At 39.6% G+C, this 20,908-nt stretch overlaps 1 protein-coding gene across 2 annotated transcripts in view; it reads left to right on the forward strand.

Moving 5' to 3' along the window:
* The window catches only part of ap1s3a (adaptor related protein complex 1 subunit sigma 3a), a 39,199-nt gene extending 31,109 nt beyond the window's left edge, over positions 1-8,090 (forward strand). For both annotated transcript variants that reach the window (XM_043702068.2, XM_043702069.2), the window contains exons 4-5: positions 3,063-3,200; positions 5,854-8,090. In XM_043702068.2, the coding sequence (XP_043558003.1) occupies positions 3,063-3,200; positions 5,854-5,889 (174 nt within the window). In that variant the 3' untranslated portion in view covers positions 5,890-8,090. The remainder of the gene's footprint in view (positions 1-3,062; positions 3,201-5,853) is intronic.
* Positions 8,091-20,908: the final 12,818 nt, after the last annotated feature.

Raw genomic sequence — 20,908 nt, forward strand, 5'->3', positions numbered from 1 at the left:
CAAGAAGGATTTCCTAGCGGCATTAGAAACCACATTGAAGGACAACAATCTCACAGAAGAAACACAACGATCAGACAGACAGTTGCACCTACACTGAGCCGAAAGAGGGAAGGAAACAAACTGAACATACAAGAAAAGAAAGCCCTAGAAAACCTCAAAAAAGACAAAAACATCATTATATTACCTGCAGACAAAGGTCGGCTCACAGTCATCCTGAACAGAAGGGACGACATAGAGAAAGCCAATGCACTACTCGCAGACACCAACACCTACCAACAGGTGGCGCTAGACCCAACCCCACAACTAGGAAACAAAATTGCATATCTCCTAAGAAAATTACACAATTCCAGTCAATTAAACAAGACTGGATTCCAGAAAATGAAACCTGATGGGACCAACACCCCACGATTCTACGGACAACCAAAAATCCATAAACCAGGAGCCCCTCTCAGACCTATAGTCTCACTGCCCGGAACACCAACTTACAGACTGGCCAAAGAACTACATGCAAGACTGAAATACCTAGTAGAAGAGTCACAGCACTCCATCCACTCCACCCAGGAATTCCTAAAATCATCAAAAACACCAAAATAGAGGAAGACAAAGCAATGATCTCATTCGACGTAACAGCATTGTTCACCTCCATCAACATCGACCTGGCAAAGGAAACACTTACCACACTTTTAGAAGAGACCATCACACACACACCAACCACCAGCAATCACATTACCAACGAAAACATCATGAAGCTGGTGGACCTGTGCCTCACCACCCACTTCACTTTCAACAACATAGTCTACAAACAAACCAACGGCACAATCATGGGATCTCCGCTATCAGGATTCATAGCAGAAGCGGTAAAGCAAAGACTAGAACAAACAGCCCTACCAATCATCAAACCAAAAATCTGGGTCCGCTATGTAGATGACACCTTTGTCATCACAAAACGAAACAAGGTAGAAGAGACATTTAACATCATCACTAACACCCTCACAGGCATAAAGTTCACCAAGGAGGAAGAAACCGACAACAAACTTGCATTCCTGGACGTCACAGTCGAAAGAAAAGACAACGGAGAACTACAAACCTGCGTATACAGAAAACCGACAAACACTGACCAAATACTGAACTACACCAGCAGCCATCCCAACACACACAAACAAAGCTGTATCAGAACACTATTCCAACGAGCCGCCACACACTGCAGCACAGACAAACTTCGGAAAACCGAGGAGAACCGCCTATACGACGTATTCAAGAAGAACGGATACTCAAAAAAAAATACAGTGCGCAGATTCCTCAAGAACAAACCACGACAAGCAGACCAAACACAGCCAGAAACCCTAACCACCTTACCATACATCAAAGAAGTTTCAGAAATGACAGCCAGACTACTAAGACCCCTCGGAATCCGAGTAGCACACAAACCCGCCAACACACTCAAACAAAAACTAACAAACTTAAAAGACCCAGTACAATCTATGGACAAAACCAACGTCATCTACAAAATTCCATGCAAGGACTGCCACAAACACTATGTAGGACAAACAGGAAGAAAGTTAGCCACCAGGATACACGACCACCAGCTAGTTACAAAAAGACATGACTCTCTCTCCCTCGTAGCCTTACACACAGATGAAAAAAAACACCATTTCGACTGGGACAACACATCTATCCTGGGACAGGCTAAGCAAAGACATGCCAGAGAATTCCTAGAGGCCTGGCACTCCAACCACAATGCTATAAACAAACACATAGATCTAAATGCCATCTATCAACCCCTTGGAAAACGAACAGGAAATGACATCACCACAAACCCCAGAAACCCCATCCAGGAGAAAGATATAAATAGAAAGCAGGAGGCAACAGCTTCACTTCACTTGGAGGTCGCCATTGATGATGTTACCTAGCTAGGTAATGAAAGGTCTGGATAACAAACCTACAACTCAGCGATCAAACCTACACCCTAAACCTCAACCTGAGCTACAAACCTTGCAATAGAAGCTTAATCATTTAATGCTATTTGTGAAGCAATCTCTAACACCTACTGCTCTTTTTATGTGGAACTGTTATCTATGCCTCTTTTAATTATTTTGTGCAAAATTTTTTTTTTTTTTAAAAGATTTTGAGGGCCAGCCTGCTCTGGATTGATGGCAACCATGTGATCCAGTGTAATGCCAGCAGTCTCTCAACACCAGTTTATAGTCCAGCAGGTTTATTTTGAAATTGCAAACTTTCAGAGAGTAGCCCCTTCATCACCTGCCTTTGGCTAGAGCACATTTTCACTCGTTCACAATGAAAACACTCAGCAGGCCAGAAGCATCAATTGAAAGAAAAGCTTGGGAATATTCCTGGTGGGCTGGAGTTTTTGTCATGAACGAAAGGATCTCCAGCTTAGCTAAAATGGTGCCAGATCTCCAATTCGTGAAGCCATACCATTTTTATGCTATATGCTACCTGAGGATCCAACCCATATGCTACCTGAGGAAAATGTTACCATTCAGGGCACTTCACAAGTTGGGTTTGTGGAGCCAGGAATTTTCCCTGCATGTGCTCCTGACTCAGGAACCAAATTTCAAGCCATAATTTCCTCAAAAAGATATCACTTCTAATTTTGAACTTGTAATTATTTTTAAATGAACTTTGCAGCAGTGTAAAAAGAAATACATTTTTTTCATTTGTAACATTAATATGCAGATTATGGATTACAAATGTAGATGAATAAACATCCCGAAGCTATGAATTTATAGAACAGCTCGCACTGTACCACAGCCAGTCAGAAGTGAATGCTAGCTCGGTTTGCACACAGCAGCAGGGCTTGTAAACACAACATAATTCTTGGTTCTATTGTGCTTCATGAATTGAGTACGATGATAACTAAGAAAAATCTTATGTCTAAGTATGAAACCAACTCAAGGATTTAGCATTCAAATTAGGGATTCAGATATTTTAAGGGCTAGATATATACAAAATTATTTGTTTACATATTTTTATATTAAATTACTTTAGCTACTAAATGAGTTCAGCAAACTTCACTTGGCAATTTTGATGTTTTCTCTCAGGTTTGTGAACTGGACATTATCTTTAATTTTGAGAAGGCCTATTTCATACTGGATGAATTTTTAATTGGAGGAGAATTGCAGGACACCTCAAAACAAAGTATACCAAAGGCGATAGAAGAAGCAGATATGCTTCAAGAGGTAAGGTATAGATATGCTGACAGTAAACAAAAACAGAACTCTAGTTAATATCTATTTATATAACTGTTGATCTAAAACATGGAATGTGGCATATGCAGTTCTCTTATAAGAAAAATAAATCTTGTTTCTTGTATTTTCTTCAACGCTTTTGAAAGTTCAGTTGATAAAGGTAGCAGTGAATAAACCAAAAAGATTGGGAAATATAACCTATAACACCCAGTCTTTGAATTGGTGTGAGATTAAGATCCATGGTTCTAGCAATCCAGTGACCCCCTGTTGCAAAGTTGTCAAACTGTATAACTTATTTTGGTTTTCAATTTCAGAGAATTTGAAGGGTTTCTCTCTGTGAACTCGGGCAAGTTATCTCATGCAATTCTCCACGGCTCACCTACTTGTGCATGCAGCATGTCTCTTTGGTGACCCATTTGTGCTAGCGGGCACTTATAAGTCATTGACAGGCGTACTTGTCACTGCAGGGAACTAGCAGGACTCCTGGCTCCAGTCCCATATTTGAACTGTAGCAGGGCATTCCAGTGCTAGCCAGGGACTGAAGCTGCAAGAATCAAACTACATGTTAACTGTCCTTCGGAGTCCTAAAATGTCAGAAGTCTGTCTGAGGGAGTGCTACCCTTTTTTTTGCCAAAGTCTAATATAGATAACTTCATCATCATTCAATAAGGGAGAAACAGGTGTTGGAAATCATCATTTAAGCATTATGGTAATTTCCAGGGAATCTCACGCAGACTTCCAAGCTGTGGTACCGGTGAACACCGATGACTTGTCCATTGATGGAATGTCACTCTTTTTTTGTTGAAGTCAGCTGTGTTATGGTTTATGGCTGATGTGATCCTCTCAATCCAACCTGTGTGCAAGTATCCTATACCTGGGGGAAGCCTGCATCATTTGCAAAGCCTATTGCCTGGGTTGCTGCACTAACCTAATCAGGTGAAATCTGGTACTGATATGAACTCTCAGTGGTTGGTTGACTGTGTCTAAGCCAGGTCCAAATTGTCCTCCTTGCCTTAACCTTGGACTACTGCCATTTTATGTTTTGAAGCACATTTAGTCCGATTTGCCACATATGCTGCTGGCATATGCAGTAAGTGTGACAGTGATGTAGGACAGGATCTTGTAGGTCCATCCCCTTGACTGATCACTGCTGAAAGCCATGACCAGCTGCTCAGCTCTCTGTGTTTGTTTGTGCTAGACAACAACAACAAGGCAGCACCGAAGTATAATACTGTGCAAAGTAGTGTGGAAGCAGCATTGCAAAGAAGTGCAGTATGAGTGCACTCCAAAGCGCAGTATTGAAATGGAGAACTATACTCTGTGAGTTGGAGATGTCCTATGAGGATGTGGTGAGGCTGTGCATGTTGGATGCCAACCTTTATGGAATGAGACATCACTCTGCATGGAGCATAACTTGAGATGTTTGGGTGTGCTGTGTCAGATAGGGGCCAAGAGGAGCAAATAGTAAATCCAACAGGTACCTGGTCAGACTTAGTCAGGAATTGTCACCTTTTTAGTTTCTCTCTTGCATGAGGTAGAATGGAAACTTCATACTAATGCATTGAGATTAGGTACTAATGACACTTAAATGCACGCAAATAAGTCTCTCACTACTTATTAGTTAGATGCCAGCTCATGTTCAAAATTTAATTATAGAGCCATGCAGCATAGAAACGGACCCTTCAGTCCAACTAGTCCATGTTCCCAAATTAGTACCACTTGCCTGCATTTAGTCCATATTCCTCCAAACCCTTTTTTGTTTGTGTACTTTCCAAATGTCTTTTTAAATGTTGTAACTGTACCTGCATCCACCATTTCCTCTGGCAGTTCATTCCATATGCAAACCATTCTCAATGTGAAACTTTTTTCTCAACATCAAGAATCTGTTTTTTTCTGATCTTGCCATTAGCTTTGTTCTTCAGGCTGGGAAAATTCAGCCCCGTGAATCCAACAGAATTGTTGAGGTTCATATATAGATAATAGGACCTGGATGGTATTGTAATACTGTAATCTGACAAAGAAGAATGCTTTCTGAGGAAGGAAATTGGGGAAAATAGAAGAAAAGATTTATATTCTTTTGCCTTTTATATTTTTAAAATGCATATGAACATTGTAGGACTTTGATATTTTTACTGCCAAAAAACAGAAATGGTTGCTTTGTATATTCTAACCATAGGTTTATAGTACTACACATTTCTTTTCTTAAAAATGTTTGGAAGAGATTTATTTTGAAATTATTGTTTTCATTTAGTAATTTCTGGCATTCTGTCTGTGCCAATAAAATTTCTTTAATGCAGCAAACATTCTTCATATTTATTTTGAACATATTTTACTTAGCTTCTTTTAGGATTTTTAAATTTATTTAAATAATCTCAACCTTATTAAATGTCCCTCCACTCTGTCTGATCCCTTTGTCACATTTACTCATTTAATTTGGGTATCTGTTTTGTTATGAAATCAGTTTCTGAGAAATTCTGATCAGTTTGCAGACTTAAGTTTCTTGTATAATTTCTTGTTTTCTTGTGAAATTTGCATAGAATCATTCTCATAAACCGATGCCATATTACTGGCATTTCACAATTGTGTTAATTTTCGTGCATCATGTTGCCTTGATTTAACTAATACTGTAATATGTTTGTTCCAGACCATGGAAGAATATATGGCTAAACCAACATTTTAACTTGGCATTGAAGAACTGGAAGGCAAACCACATGCATAAAGCTACAGAGTCTTAAAATGTAGATATTTACATTTGTTGCTGCATCACATTGTAGAAGAATGTCACCCAAAATGCAGCTAGTGCTGTGCAATATTGAGGCATAGTATGTTTTTCATGTTTTGATATGTAGAGATCTTAATGTATTCTTCATTCTAAGCTTTCCTTTGGTTAGCAGGAGATTTTTCACCACCTTTTTTTTAAATGTAATCCTTCTTGAAGGAGATTATATTGTATTTCTTCTATTGTCATTCAAAATATTCTACTTTTATAAGAAGTAATCAATCTGCCAAATATGCTTCTCATCATTAATAAAGCATTCGTCCCGAAGTTCACATTGTACTAAATTCAGATAGGAGATGGAGGTTGTCAGTCAATCTAATGGCTATGCATTGTGGAAAATTAATGAAACTGTGATAAGCTTTTATCTTTCTGATAATTTTTTTCAAGCTGGAAGAATGTTACTTTAAAATATTTGAAATAGTTTGAAGCTGTAAAACGTAAGCATTTGACACACCGTACAAGCTCAGACAATCATACCATACAAAGGGGAAACTGCATTTTCACCAGGGATGACTTTGAATGAGAGTTCCAACTGCTGTTTCACATGGATGATCCATATCAATATTCAAAGGAAGGCAAGGAAATGTGCTTCAGTCAATGTTAGCTAACATTGATAACAAATGTTAGCAAACCAATTCATGGTTTACATCATTGGACAGTTGAAATTATTTACATACAAATGCAGCTGAATACAACATCTACTATGCTGACCCCCTTCTGAACCCCTGAAATCCATTGGAGATTGTGGTTTGAAACATGAACCTCTGTGAAGTTCTTGGCAGGTAACTTTGTCCATTGTTCAGTGTGGGAACAGATAATTAAGAACAATGATCGTCATCTTTTAAGCGCATGGACATAGCATGACTATATATCATCCGTTGGAAGTATAGAATTAGGTTATCGGTCACCTGGAAACTACATAAGCCCAATGCAAATAAAATCTTCTCTGTCTTATTTATTATTAATCTTCTTTGATTAGCAAGGTTGCAATGTGCTTAGTTGCAACCTGTGGGTTTTCAGTAGCATTGTGTCTTCTACAAGCTCTCTCTGTATCTTTGTGACATTCAGCTAATAATTGTTATTGATTTCTTAACTTTATAAAGTTTATTTTTTTTCCTGATGAATACCAAAGCGTCATTTTTTGATTTTTCCTTTAGCAATTCACCTCTGAAAGAACAATCAATTATATGCATTTTTGTACAATCTTTCAAGAATTTACAACAGGGTGGTGAAAGATTTACTTTAAGTTACAAAAGTGTAGGATTTTCAGCAATAATCCAGAGAAGTGCAGTAAATTGTAATGTTTGAATAGAAATATAAAAATCAGATTTGAGATTTAATGGCCAGAGCTAATGCAGTGAGTCATTTATAACCGCAGTATTTTTCCATCCATTGTACCTTACACTACCTCAATGTACAAATTATTGAAAAGCTTATTTATTAGACACAACAAATTTGTTGTAGCACTGTGTTTTGAACCTGAATGTCTGTCTCTTGTGTCTGTGGGATCTCCTTGCTCAGGAACCTACACTAGAATCCAATGTATTGTTTACTGCTAATAGGCTCTTTCTCTTATTCAAATATTTAGTTCTTTTTTCTCTAAAGGTTGCAATAATTACTGCTGTAGCTATCCCATGTGGTCGAGCATCACTGTATGAAGAAATTTTTATCAACCTTTCTCCACACTATCTTAGACAGAATGATAAATTCTAGATCAATGAATCTTCAAACAGAAATAATAATGCCCTATTTGCAACTGCAAATGTTCATCTATTATAATTTATATCCAATTCTATTCTGGCTCAGTGAAAATTGTGCCACTATCTCTGATCTCTATGTATAACTATTGTTTCTTATCTCTCGTCTTTCTGGTGTATCTGTGCTGTAACAAAATGGCCACTGATGGTAACAACTGATTCCAAACTAGATAAAAGTATCATTTGGTATAGTGGTGTACATTTATCACCATGGCCTGAAGGGTTCATAGTCTCAATGCAACACTACATTCTTGAACTGTTAAGGATGGACAATAATGTTGGCCTTGTCAATAAAGCTTGTATCATGTGAACAAAGTTTTAAAAATAAAATTGCATCCAAAGTAATTGAAAAGAAATGCAAACAGCATTTGCACCAGCAAGCAACAATTTTAAAAAAGTTTAATTTTGTATTTGAATGTATCTCATTATGTGCCTACAAGGCAAGAATTACTGCTTTGGGTGAAATATAGACAACCTTTATACATTGCTACAGATGTCACCAGAACAAAATGCACAACTGACAATGGCTGTCATTTGTTCAGCTGTATAAGCATTGAATCAGTTCAAATAAACATTGCCCCTTGCAATGCAAATTAGTGCCATCTGTTTAAGTAGCTAGTAATGATAATGCCAACAACATCAGATTGTGCTTTATATATCAGTTCTAGTGCTATACTAACAGTATCTCAATCTAGAAGATTCAGTTCAACTGTAAGTGAATAATAGAAATCTGAGGGTGTAATGTATTTTGGGAAGTGATGGGGAACCATTTTCAAACTTGTTTTAGAAAGGAATATTTCATGTAAGCTGGACCATATAGATAAAAATGAAGACGTTTGAAGTTATAAACCCATGGGAGTATAACGTACAGGAGCACAATTAGGCTATTCAGTCCATCGAGTCTGTTCCACTGTTTGAGGTTGAGAAACCTATGAGCAGTGATCATTCTCTTGCCTTCTCACTGTAACGTCAGATTCCCCATACCAGTCAAAAAATTATCAATGTCTGCCATTAAAGACACTCAGTAACTTGGCCTCCACAGCCTTCTGAGGCAATGAGTTCCATAGATTCACCACCTTCTGACTGAAGAAATTCCTCCTCCGTTCTAAAGAGTCCTCTCTTCGTTCTGATGCTGTGGCTTGGGTCTCAGTCCATTCTACTAGTGGAAACATCATCTCCATGTACACTCTATCCAGGCCCCTCGGTATTCTCTAAGTGTCAACACGATCACTCCCTCACCCTTCCAAGCTCCATCAAGTGCGGACCCAGAGTCCTCAACTGCTTCCTCATAATATGGGCTCGTCAATCCCAGAATAATTCTTGTGGCCCTCCTCTGGATCCCCTGCAACGCTTTAGATACCAATGCCCAGACCAGAGCCTTGCACAGCCTCAGCAGTACATCAGTCTGTTCTGATGAAACATCCACTCTCATGCTCCTCTGATGCTGCTTGATCTACTGTGCTCTTTCCAGCTTTCCACGTGCTTGATAGAGTGTGTGCATGATGTGATGGAGTATGTTCCTGTGAGAGGCTGTGAGCATTGATGCAGGCACAGTCTCTTGCTCTCTCTCACACACATATAAATCTATGCAGTCAATTTGTATTTGCAGTTACAGTCAATTTTATTCAAAACGTGCACAATCTGTAGGCAGTCAATACTTTTTATAGTCCATGTGACATTTTATAAATTCATATTTTAGAAATAGAATCAGTCTGACTCAAGATTAGAATTCATACAGACTTTAACCTCGCACCTTCAATGCATTGTCTGAGCTGAGTTATCACCTTTTTAAATAAAACTATAAGTTATCTCAGAAATGTGACTTGAAAGAATTTCTGGGATTTACATATTATTCAATCAAAACCTGCAGCCCATTTTAAAAGATGAAAGACTTAACAGCAACCTAGGTTTGTTCAATATGTTGCATCAGTGAATGACACTGTGATCTTTTGATATAAATTCTGTGTCCTATGATTCTATTCCATTCGCTACCTGACGAAGGAGCAGTGCTCCAAAAGCTTGTACTTCCAAATAAGCCTGTTGGACTATAACCTGGTGTTGTGCAATTTTTCACTTTTTCCACCCCAGTCCAACACCAGCACCTCCACATCACAATATTATGAACCATTTTGCGGGGATAGAACATAGAAAAGGACAGCACAGAACAGGCCCTTTGGCCCACAATGTTGTGCTGAGGCTTAATCCTAATGTAAAATACAGTAACAACCTACGCACCCCTCAACTCACTGCTATCCATGTGCATGTCCAGCAGTCACTTAAATGTCCCCAATGACTTTGCTTCCACCACCTCAGCTGGCAACGCATGTATTCACAACTCTCTGCATAAAGAACCTACCTCTGACGTCTCCTTTATACCTTCCTCCTAATATCTTCAAACTATGACTTCTCGTACCAGTCAATCCTGCCCTGGGGAAAAGTCTCTGGCTATTGACTCTATCTATTCCTCTCGTTATTTTGTACACCTCGATCAGGTCTCCTCTCTTCCTCCTCCTCTCCAGAGAGAAAAGTCTGAGCTTATTCAATCTTTCTTCATGAGGCAAGCCATCTAGTCCAGGCAGCATCCTGGTAAACCTTCTTTGCACCCTCTCCAAAGCCTCTGAATCTTTCCAATAATAGGGCAATCAGAACTGTACACAATATTCCAAATGTGGTCTCACATTTGTAGAGCTGCAGCAAAACCTCACGGCTCTTAAACTCGATCTCCCTGTTAATGAAAATCAAAACACCATATGCTTTCTGAACAACCCTATCCACTTGGGTGGTAACTTTGAGGGATCTATGTACTTGCACACCCAGATCCCCGTGTTCCTCCACACTGCCAAGAATCCTGTCTTTAATCCTATATTCAGCATTCGAGTTTGACCTTCCGAAGTGCATCACTTCGCATTTATCCAAGTTAAACTCCATCCGCCATTTCTCAGCCCAGCTCTATATCCTGTTTATGTCGCGCTGCAGCCTGCAGTAGCCTCTATACTATCGATGACACCTCCAACCTTTGTGTCATCTGCAAATTTACTAACCCACCCCTCAACCTCATCATCCAAGTCATTTATAAAACTACAAAGAGCAGAGGCCCAAGGACAGAGCTCTGCGGGACCCCACTCAACACTGACCTCCAGGCAGAATACTTTCCATCTACAACCACTCTCTGCCTTCTGTCAGCCAGCCAATTCTGAATCCAGATAGCCAAATCTCCCTGTATCCCATACTTCCTAACTTTATGAATGAGCCTACTATGGGGAACTCTATTAAATGCCTTGCTGACGTCCATATACGCCACATCTACTGCTCAACCAACGTTGACCTGTCTTGACACCTCCTCAAAGAACTCAATAAGATTTGTGAGGCATGACCTGCCCCTCACAAAGCCATGCTGACTGACTTTAATTATACTATACATTGCCAAATAATCATAAATCCTATCCCTCAGAGTTCTTTCCAAAACTTTGCTGACCACAGATGTAAGACTGACTGGTCTGCAATTGCCAGGGATTTCCCTATTACCCTTCTTGAAAAGAGGAACAACATTCACCTCCTTCCAATCCTCCGGTATGACTCCCGTGGAGGGTGAGGAGGCAAATATCCTCGCCAGCAGCTTAGCAACCTCTATAGTCCCAGAATATTTTTTAGTGTTGTTGAATAATATAAAGGTAGATCTCCTTGAATTACATTGATTGCATTTGGTGCAGCTGACTCTTTTTTCTCACAGGTTATCAATTATTCTGAGCTTTAAATTCAGAAAAAAATAAAATTTATCTGATCCGAGATGGCAGACCAGCTCGTGAAATTCAGAATAAGAAAATATTTGAAAATAAGAAAATAGACGCAACAGTTTTGCAGATAAATAAATTTAGTGGTAATTTTCAAATTGTCCATAAAATGTAAACATATCTCTGATCATGACATGATGACTTTTCATAACAATACTCATGGTTGGACTTGCCTAAAGAAAAGCCTTAACAGGCTACACGAGTCTTGTTGGACTCCTTGGAAGTCTCTCCGAAAGATGGTTGATTCTTTTTTAACCATACTTCATTGACTCCAGTCTGTAACTGGCAGGATTCTTTTCTACAAGATGGAATGGAACTGATAAAGGTTAACATGAAGGCTCATACAGTGAAGGTTTTATTTTCAGAGTTTCCTCCTTTATTTTTTTCCCCAGATTATATCCTTGCCTATGCATCACCCCCGTGGGATGTTTGGTGTATCCTCCTAGTTGCTGCAGGCTGATGTGCTAACCACTGCAGGGGTATCTCAGATCTCTGATACAGGCACCCATATTTAAAAGGCAGTTGTGCACAAGGTCAAAGACTGGCAGTAAGGAACTGCTCTGTATGATTCATTTGCCCTAAACATGGCAGACAAGGAGAAAATTGGCATCCAGTTTTAGGGGAAGGGACATTGAGGTCCTGGTGGATGCAATGGGGCAGATGAGGGTTATCCTCCATCCCAAGAGGGGCAGAGGAGACAATGACTCTGGATGCTGCCAGCTTTGTTCAAGGTTGCCACCTGGTGTCTGTGTCTGGAGAAATACCCAGCAATCAATGTCGTTCTCTGCTCTATTTTATAAAACCTTAAAAAACAGATGACGATAAGTGCTATCATCTTACCTCTGCTACCAAGGCTCATTATCTACAACATTGCATTCAATGTCTCCTTTCATTTTCTCTCATTCTCTGTTCTCCCAAACCCCCAGACCACTAACTCTATATGCTCTCACTTATCAGCCCAAGTCACATATTGTCCAGATCTTGCTGCATTTGGACTGCTTCAGTAGCCGAGGACTCGGGAATGGCACTGAACATTGTGCAGTCATCAGCAAACGTTCCATATTATACAAGGGAGGTCATATTTGTTATGTATGGAATATATGGTCACTCTTATCATTCAATGTATATCCAATTTTCTACTGAGGAGCACTGCAAGAGCCCAGTTATCCTTCACACTACACGACACATAAGGATCTAAGATGTGAAGCTCCTACACTGTGCAGACTATGGGAACTTGCAAGTTACTTGCTATTTTCCCAACTATAGTGAACCTTTGCTGACTGCAATACATTGCTGCTGCATCACAACTGTTGTGGGGATTGATTCCTACTGCTGTATGATGTTGTCAATGCTGCTGGAGGCCAGGATTTGGCTTCCACATTGCAGGTTAATGACTGAGGTTTACGAACAGCATCTAGTGCTTGCAGGTGCCTTTAAGCTGTACTGTCAGACTGCAAATGTATACATTCTCTTCTTGGTTGCCCTCCTTGTCAAGACCATTGGTTTTGAGCTTCCCCGTGTCCCCACCCTATTAGTCTATCTGACTACTCATCTGTCTATGTTACCTCTTCAGACCCAGCAAACTGAGACAATATGCCAGATATGGTGGTACACAGTATCCCTGTCTTTGTCAAAGCCAGAATGTTGCTGACTGTCAATCACTACACCCTTTACCCCTGACATAACCCATTCCCTCCTCCTTTTCATTGAGTTTCCCCCTCTCCCTTTACAATTGTTATGTCCTCTGTATCCCAACATACTGCATCCAAACAGTGTGCTGGCAGCAGCATTGCAATGTGCTGGCCTGCACCAAAGTGCAAAAAATGATGAGCAGGGGGACCACACCAGAAACCATAGCATTAATCAGTTGGGCTTTGGGTAAAGCACATTAAACCTTTTGTTTTATGACTGTCAGTGATTTCAAAAACCTCTAAACAGAGGTAGCTTTAAGGAAAAATCTTTCATATCTGGGATATTTGCATTTGGTAGTCTGATTGGGTTTATCCATTGGCACAGACACCAGAAAAAAATCTTGGATAATTCTTAAAACTTTAGCAGCTAACTAAATGAAAAAATATATCAGAACATTTTTCTTGATCCCTTTCCCTGTTAAAGTGAGAGATGGTGCCCTTGAAATTGAATAGTGTCCATTTTTCAATATTTGAAGCTGGCACCCAAATATCCAGTAGGGTCCATCTGTGACCTTCGTGAATCAGAAATGTGCCATGCACCACATTTGATCATTTGTTGGTCAGAAATATTCATATATTTCATAGTAGCACCGAACTAATACTCCTTCTGTAGATATGCAATACATTTATTAAATGTCTGCCTTAGCACCTGATATGCTACGTGTGATGATTCTACTCCTTTAACAAGGCTATGTTTGTCCTTGGTTTCTTTTTCACAGGGGTTGTAAATGCAGAGACTCAGTAGGTTTGGTGTTGGTGGGTTTTAAGGCCAATTTGATTACAGCTAACAGCCTCAGGCTAAAGGCTTTCAAGTGTAAAAAAAGCCTTTGTACAATGAAAGGGAAATGGCCAGTTCTCCCAGCTCAACTTCTCTCTGGTTTGGTTTGTTTGAGATTGGTCAAAAAACAGTTAAAGTGAAGAATGTGTTCCATGCTGAATCTCTCTGCCATCTCTCTCTTCTGACATCTCTCCTGTCAGACCCTGTGTTTGATGTTTCCTGTTTTTGCTGTTTTTTCTAAAACTAAGTGATTGGGCCAGCTGCATCACTCCTGGTATATCCACATTCCACCTGCTTAAAACAACTGGCAAGGTTAGGTTCAGGCTACTTTCTTGAAATATTTTGAGGGGGTCTGGCCTGGCCCATAACATATGTGATAAAATATAGGCAAACTTATCGGAAATGGTCTTCATTTCAAGCAGCATCTGTAAAGAGTCAACACTTACTGTTTCAAGTTAGTGATCCAAAATTAGAAATGTGAAAAGTTGGAAATGTGTTTACGATTTCAGTAAGTGAAAGGGGGATTGTAGGGGGATAGGGAGTTTTGAAGATTTATGAAAAACACAAAGAAAACAAGAAATTAAATAATGAGTTGGATGCGAAGAGCCAAAAAGAGTGGTAATGGGACAAAATGGAAAGACAACAGCCATCCAAATACAGAGTTGAAATAATCAAGACAGAAACAGTTTAGTTAAAAAAGAACATGCTCAATAAAGAGGCTACTACTGCAGCCCCAATAAGAGCCCCAAACCAGGATATGGACACGAGGGCCAAAAACAATCTGCTGTCAGGATTATTATGATTTATAACATACTATGAAACTATTAGTCATCCAGATTGCAGCAAATAGTGTCAATGGCATCTTCCATACCCCAATTGCTTTAGGAAAGTGATCCAGGCACTCTACTCCAGGCAGACCACCTGCATGTCCCACTTAGTGGGACAAGTGCATTAGTTTTTACAAGCAACGTTTCAAGAGATCATAAATAGCATTGCCATTGACCCCTGTGCTTCCCTTTACCAGTTTGGAAGCTTTCTCAATAGAAAGGAATATCATTCCCCCAACATATAGTTCATTTGTAAACTTTGGGCAATGTGCATTGCACTGTTAATAGTTCTTTCCCACTTTGGGTGTTTTTTTTTAGATTAGATTCCCTACAGTATGGCATGTTCTGCTCTTCTTCAAATCTGCCATCATCATCACTCTCCACAAAACTACCATTGACACAAACGTTCTTACAAGTTGCTGCTCACTTCACCAACTGCCCTTTCATCTCCAAGCAAATCTTTAAAAGAACCATATGTTTTCACACTGTCATGCTGCCAAATCAATACTGAACAAAGTCACAAATTGAATCCTATGTGACAAAGAGCAACGATCCCTCCTCACCTCTCTTGCCCTCTCTTTTAGCAGTGGGCCACAACAGCATTCTCCAATACCTATCTATTATCATCCAATCAGTTTAGCTCAGTTGGCTGGATTGCTGGTTGACACAGTCGTGTGATGCTAACAGCATGGGTTCAATTCCTATCACTGGTTTGATCTTACCATGGAAGACTCTCCTTCTTGACCTTGTCTGTTGCCTGAGGTCGGGTGGCCCTCTGGCCAAATCACAACCAGTTGCTTCTGTCTAATAAGACAGCAGCCCCTATGGTCTGGTAAGACTATGGTGACACACACTATCCTCCAGCAGGGTAGAATTGTATTTGGCTGCTTCTATTCATATCCAATGATGGCACCAGATGGCATTTCTTTCTGCTCTCACACCATTAACTCTGGTGTCTACCAAGACTCTAACTTTGGTTCTTTCCTGTTTCTCATTAATATGATGTCTCCAGTCACTCATCCACTGCATTAGTTTGTACATGTACACTAAACCACCTTTCGCCACCTCACCATCAGAACTCAACTCTCCACTATTGCTTAGTTATCTGCTCTCCTCTACTGGATGAGTAGAAGTTTCCTCCAGTTAAACCAAAGTCATTGTCTTTGGTCTTCACTACAAACTTCATTCTCTAACATGACAATACTATGGCTTTAAGATATGTATTTTGTCCTCATTTTTATGAAGAAAGATTAAGAGAGAGGTGACAAACAGACTGCTTGAAAACCAAGCAAGTAAAAGTTTGTGAGGTGTTGCATTTTTTTTGAAGTTGGAACAATAGCCTGAACCGATAAGGTCAAGCTCTTGCAGAACCAGGATTTCTTTTCATTTGTCAGTCACAATTGCTGGGGTCTTGAGACTGGGTTTGGAAACTGCAGTACACTTCTCCCTGCTACTCTCTCTCTCAGAGTTTTCTCAATTTTTTTTCCTTCTGGTCTGGAGAATTGCATGTACAATAATCTATTCTACTGAATTTGCCTTTGCCAAGGGGTGTTTTTGGGATGTTACTGTATTGGAACAGTTGCTGTTTAGAAATTAAATAATCTATTATTCTGTTAAATTTTCCGATAGAATTAAGTTATTCCAATTTCTTCTTTCTTTTGTTGTATTTTAACTAACATATATGAATAAACTGTGCTTCAAGACTGATAGTTTGATCAATCAAATTGCATCTGAAATGTAATGCCTTAAAAATAAGAAAAAGCTATGTTACCTTCTCAATATGTTTTGAGAGGGTTTGGCCTGGTCCATAGCACTAATTATTAACTCCATCCATCTCCCTTACAATAGTTCAAGAACGAATCAGAATTTTCAACCCATTGACATTTGATTCTGAATAACTTCTAGGCACATTTTCTCATTATCATTAAGACTGTCTATGTCTAAATTCATAACATCACCTGACTCTATCAACTCACCCTTTGTTGAAACCCTCAATTATACTTTGGTAAACTCTAAATTTGACTAGCCAATGTAATCTTGGCTAGCTTCTCACCTTATACCCATGATGTACTTGAGGACTTACAAAACTTCACCATTCAGTCCAATATGCATCAAATCCTTTTAACCTAACATTCTGATGCTTGCTGAGCTACACTAGTTTCTGGTTAAGTAAGGTTCAACATTAAAATTTCTATTTTTGATTTATCATTTTCTCCATGATCTTCTCCCACCTCATCATTGTAAGCCCCATGCCTTCCAAAGTATTTGCACATCTCTAATTATGGTCTCTTCGATGTCCCCACTTTTCTTACTGTATCTCCATCTAGATCCTAATATCTATTATGTCCTCTCTGCCTGTCTATCACGCTTTATTTCATTGAGATAAATTTCAAAACCTACCTCTTCAACCTAGCTTTTGCTCAACTGCCCTAAAACCTTCTAATGTGATTCAGTGTCAAACAATAATACTTGTAATGTTCCAGTGAAGCACCTCACGGTTTCATTAAAGATCCTATATCTATTCACGTTGTTGTGATTGTTACCTGGCACCTCCTATCCATGATTAATTAATCTTGAATCAGTCCTCTCTCCCATCTCTACTCTAATTGGGTTGTAAAAGCAAGAGCTGGCTTTTCAGAGTAAGAGTGTAAGAGTACTCTTTCTAGAAATGCCTCATAATGCCTGTCAAAGAGCTGAGCACAGACTGATAGCTGGCTTGCACTGAGAGCCATGCCATAAGCATATCTTATTGACCAGACCGGTAATCGGTTTGAGCAATGGTTCCACTGCCAGAATCATTCTGGCAGAGATTTGCCTTAAATTCCTGACTGTGTCTCCAAAGTAGCTGTGCATACTGCATAATTTTGCAATGCAGTAGGGTCAGCTCTTACCATTGTGTACACAGGAGGAAGAGTAGAATGAAGAGGAGGAAGGTCAGGTGAAGCATTGGCCCTGAGTCTCCCAAGCTGCAAGAGCAGGTAGAACATAGCCCTTACAAAGGTTTTACCTGAATCATCTTCTGTCCTCCAGCACACCCTATCTATAAAACCAGTTCCCTATCTCACATACCTGAGGGCTCTTCTGTAGTCCAGGTTCATGGGTTCAACTCCCACCTGGTCTAGAAGGTTGATTAGAAAGCACCTATACCCAATGGGAGGTGCAACTTTAGGAGTTTATATAAGAATATTTTAGATGAAAGTGGTTGTTGATATTGAGAAGTCCTTAAGTGCCTAAATGTAGATGGCAGCACTATGGTCTGCAATTGGCAGTATACAAGCAGATTGGGTGAGATGTGCAAGCATGCTATTGTCCTGTGGCCAAATAATAGGTGCCCCTCATATTGGCCCAATGTTAAATCTCCTAGGACTAACAATTTGGATTCTTCATATTTTACACAAGAATAAATTACAGAGATGATTTGACACCATAGTTAAGGCACTAGCTTTGAGAGAAAAATAGAAGCTGTCAGAGCCATCATGAGAGGCCCTGGCACGGTGAAACATATGCAGGTGACCATTCCCTTTGTGTTTGACAGAATGCTATATGTAAATTCCAGACACATTGTAGAACTGGACTGCTTCATGTTCTCAGCCAAATTTGCCATTTCCTGATGTAACTACACCAGACTATATCCGTAGCCTGGGCTCTTAACTTCAGAATTTGACTCCTCTGCCGCAGAGTTGTTATGTCAACTCACCCTTTGAGTTAGCCCCTTTGGCATTCTATTCTAACTAATTCCTATACCCAGTGATTCACAGTTGAAGGCACCTCTTCTAATCCATTCTTTAAAGCAGGTGTAGTGCTATTTTGAGCTGGCATTTCCTTAGGTTAAGGTCAGATGGAATCATTCCTTGCACAATGGAAGATGGTTGTAACTATTGGAAGTCAATCATCTTTATGGAGACATTCTGCAGGATGACAAGGGATGGGTCCTCAGTATTGACATTCAAGAAGAATAGGGAGATACATAAAGGTGGGAAGTGTATCTCTATTAATCAAAGGTGGCATTTGTGTAATAGTTAAATGTGACCATGGCACAGAAGATCAAGCTGCAGAATCAGTTTTAGTGAAGCTGAGGAAAAGTAAGAGAAGTATGTCACCAGTAGGTATGGTCTACTTCCCCCTAATAGCAACCACAATGAAGGTGTTCATGTACAAGGAGAAATACTGGGTGCTTGTGATAAAGAGATGGCAATAATCATGGAAGACTTTAATCTAAATATAAACTGGGAAAATCAACTTGGCAATAGGGAGCCTGAAATGGAGTTCATAGAATGTTTTCAATTTCTTATGGCAGTACATTGTGGAACTGACAAGAGAACAGATTATATTAGACTCGGTTATTTCTAATGTGACAGGATGAATAAATTACCTCAGAATAAATGCACCCTCAGTAGGATCATAGAATCCCTAGAGCATGGAAACACACCATTTGATCCATCAAGTCCACACTGAGTCTCCGAACAGATCCCACCCAGATCCACACCTCCTACCCTATCCCTGTAACCCTGTATTTCTCATGGTTCACTCACTTAGCCTGCACATCCCTGGACACTATGGGCAATTTAGTATGGCCAATCCACCCAACCTGCACATCTTTTGACTGCGGGAGGAAACTGGAGCGCCCGAAGAAAACCCACACAGACACAGGGAGAAAGTACAAACTCCACACAAACAGTCATTTGAGGGTATAATTGAATATGGCTCCCCGGTGCTGTGAGGCAGCAGTGCTAACTCCTGAGCCACCATGCTTTCGTTCAAATTGATCAAACTATAATTAAATTTTCACATCCAGTTCAAATGGAAGAAGATTGGGTCTAAGACAGCCACCTTAACTTTAAATAATTGGCGTGAAAGCTGAGCTTGCCGAAGTGAACAGGCATGCAAGGTTAAGGGATAGATCAATAGAAGTGCAATGCAGATATTTAAGGGATATTTCTGAATACTTAGATTAATACTTAAACTAATACTGTAAAGAATAATTCAAAGGAGAGACCCACCATTTTTTAGTTAACTAAAAAAAATTAAAGGAAAGCATTAAACCAAGGAAAAAAATACATAATTGCAAGTTGGGTGATTGGTCAGGATATAAAGATTAGGGAAGAATTACTAAACAGTTAATCAGGAGGAAGATTTTAGAATGTGGGAGGAAGCTAGTTAGAAATGCAAAACAAGTAGCAAGAGTTTTTAATGGTATTAAGTTCATGAGTCACGTAAGTTATTATGCAGGCAGGACATTTAATCAAGAAGGCAAATGGGGCGCTGTATTTTATTATGAGAGGAATTGAACATAAATTTAAGGATGCTATACTTCAAATATACACAGCATGATAAGACAGCCTCTCACATATTGTGTGAGTTTTTTTATGATTAAGGAAGGTTGGAAATACACTGGATATGATTCAGAACAGCTTTACCATATTGAGGAAGGGTCTGAGAAAGGGTCACTGCACCCAAAACCTTAACTCTGATTTCTCTTCACAGATCTGCCAGACCTGTTGAGCTTTTCCAGCAACTTCTGTTTTTGTTTACTAGATAGATATCTGGCATGTATGATTTGTATGCCCTATGAGGATAGGTTGGACAGGCTGGGATTATGTCTGCAGGAGTTTAGAGTGAGGGGCGACTTGATTGAAGTATATTATATCCTGAATGGTCTTGACAATATGGACATGAAAATAATGTTTATTCTCATGGGTGAGACCAGAAATGCCAAATTTAGGGTTGTCCTTTTTAAGACACTGATAATGATTTATTTTTTTCTCTTGGAGAATTCTGCAACTTTGCAACTCTCTGCCTCAGAAGATGGATGGTGAAAGCAAGGTCGTTGATTTTTTTTAAGCTTGTTAGTGTGAGGGAATCAAGGGTTATCAGGAATAGGTGAGAATCTGGACTCTGAAACACAAAGAACTTATTGAATGGCAGAACAAGTTTGACGGGTGGAATAGCCTAATATTCTGTGTGGTTGTATGTCCCTGGATATGTTGCAAGGGTGCTTTATTTAGGTCAATGTCCTAGGTGCATTCACCTTCTACTGCTGCATCAATAATTTCCACTCTATCATAAGATCATATTT

The sequence above is a fragment of the Chiloscyllium plagiosum genome, unplaced genomic scaffold (assembly GCF_037043375.1).
Source record: "Chiloscyllium plagiosum isolate Xiang-an unplaced genomic scaffold, Cpla_swu_hap1 HiC_scaffold_13, whole genome shotgun sequence".
NCBI lineage: Eukaryota > Metazoa > Chordata > Chondrichthyes > Orectolobiformes > Hemiscylliidae > Chiloscyllium > Chiloscyllium plagiosum.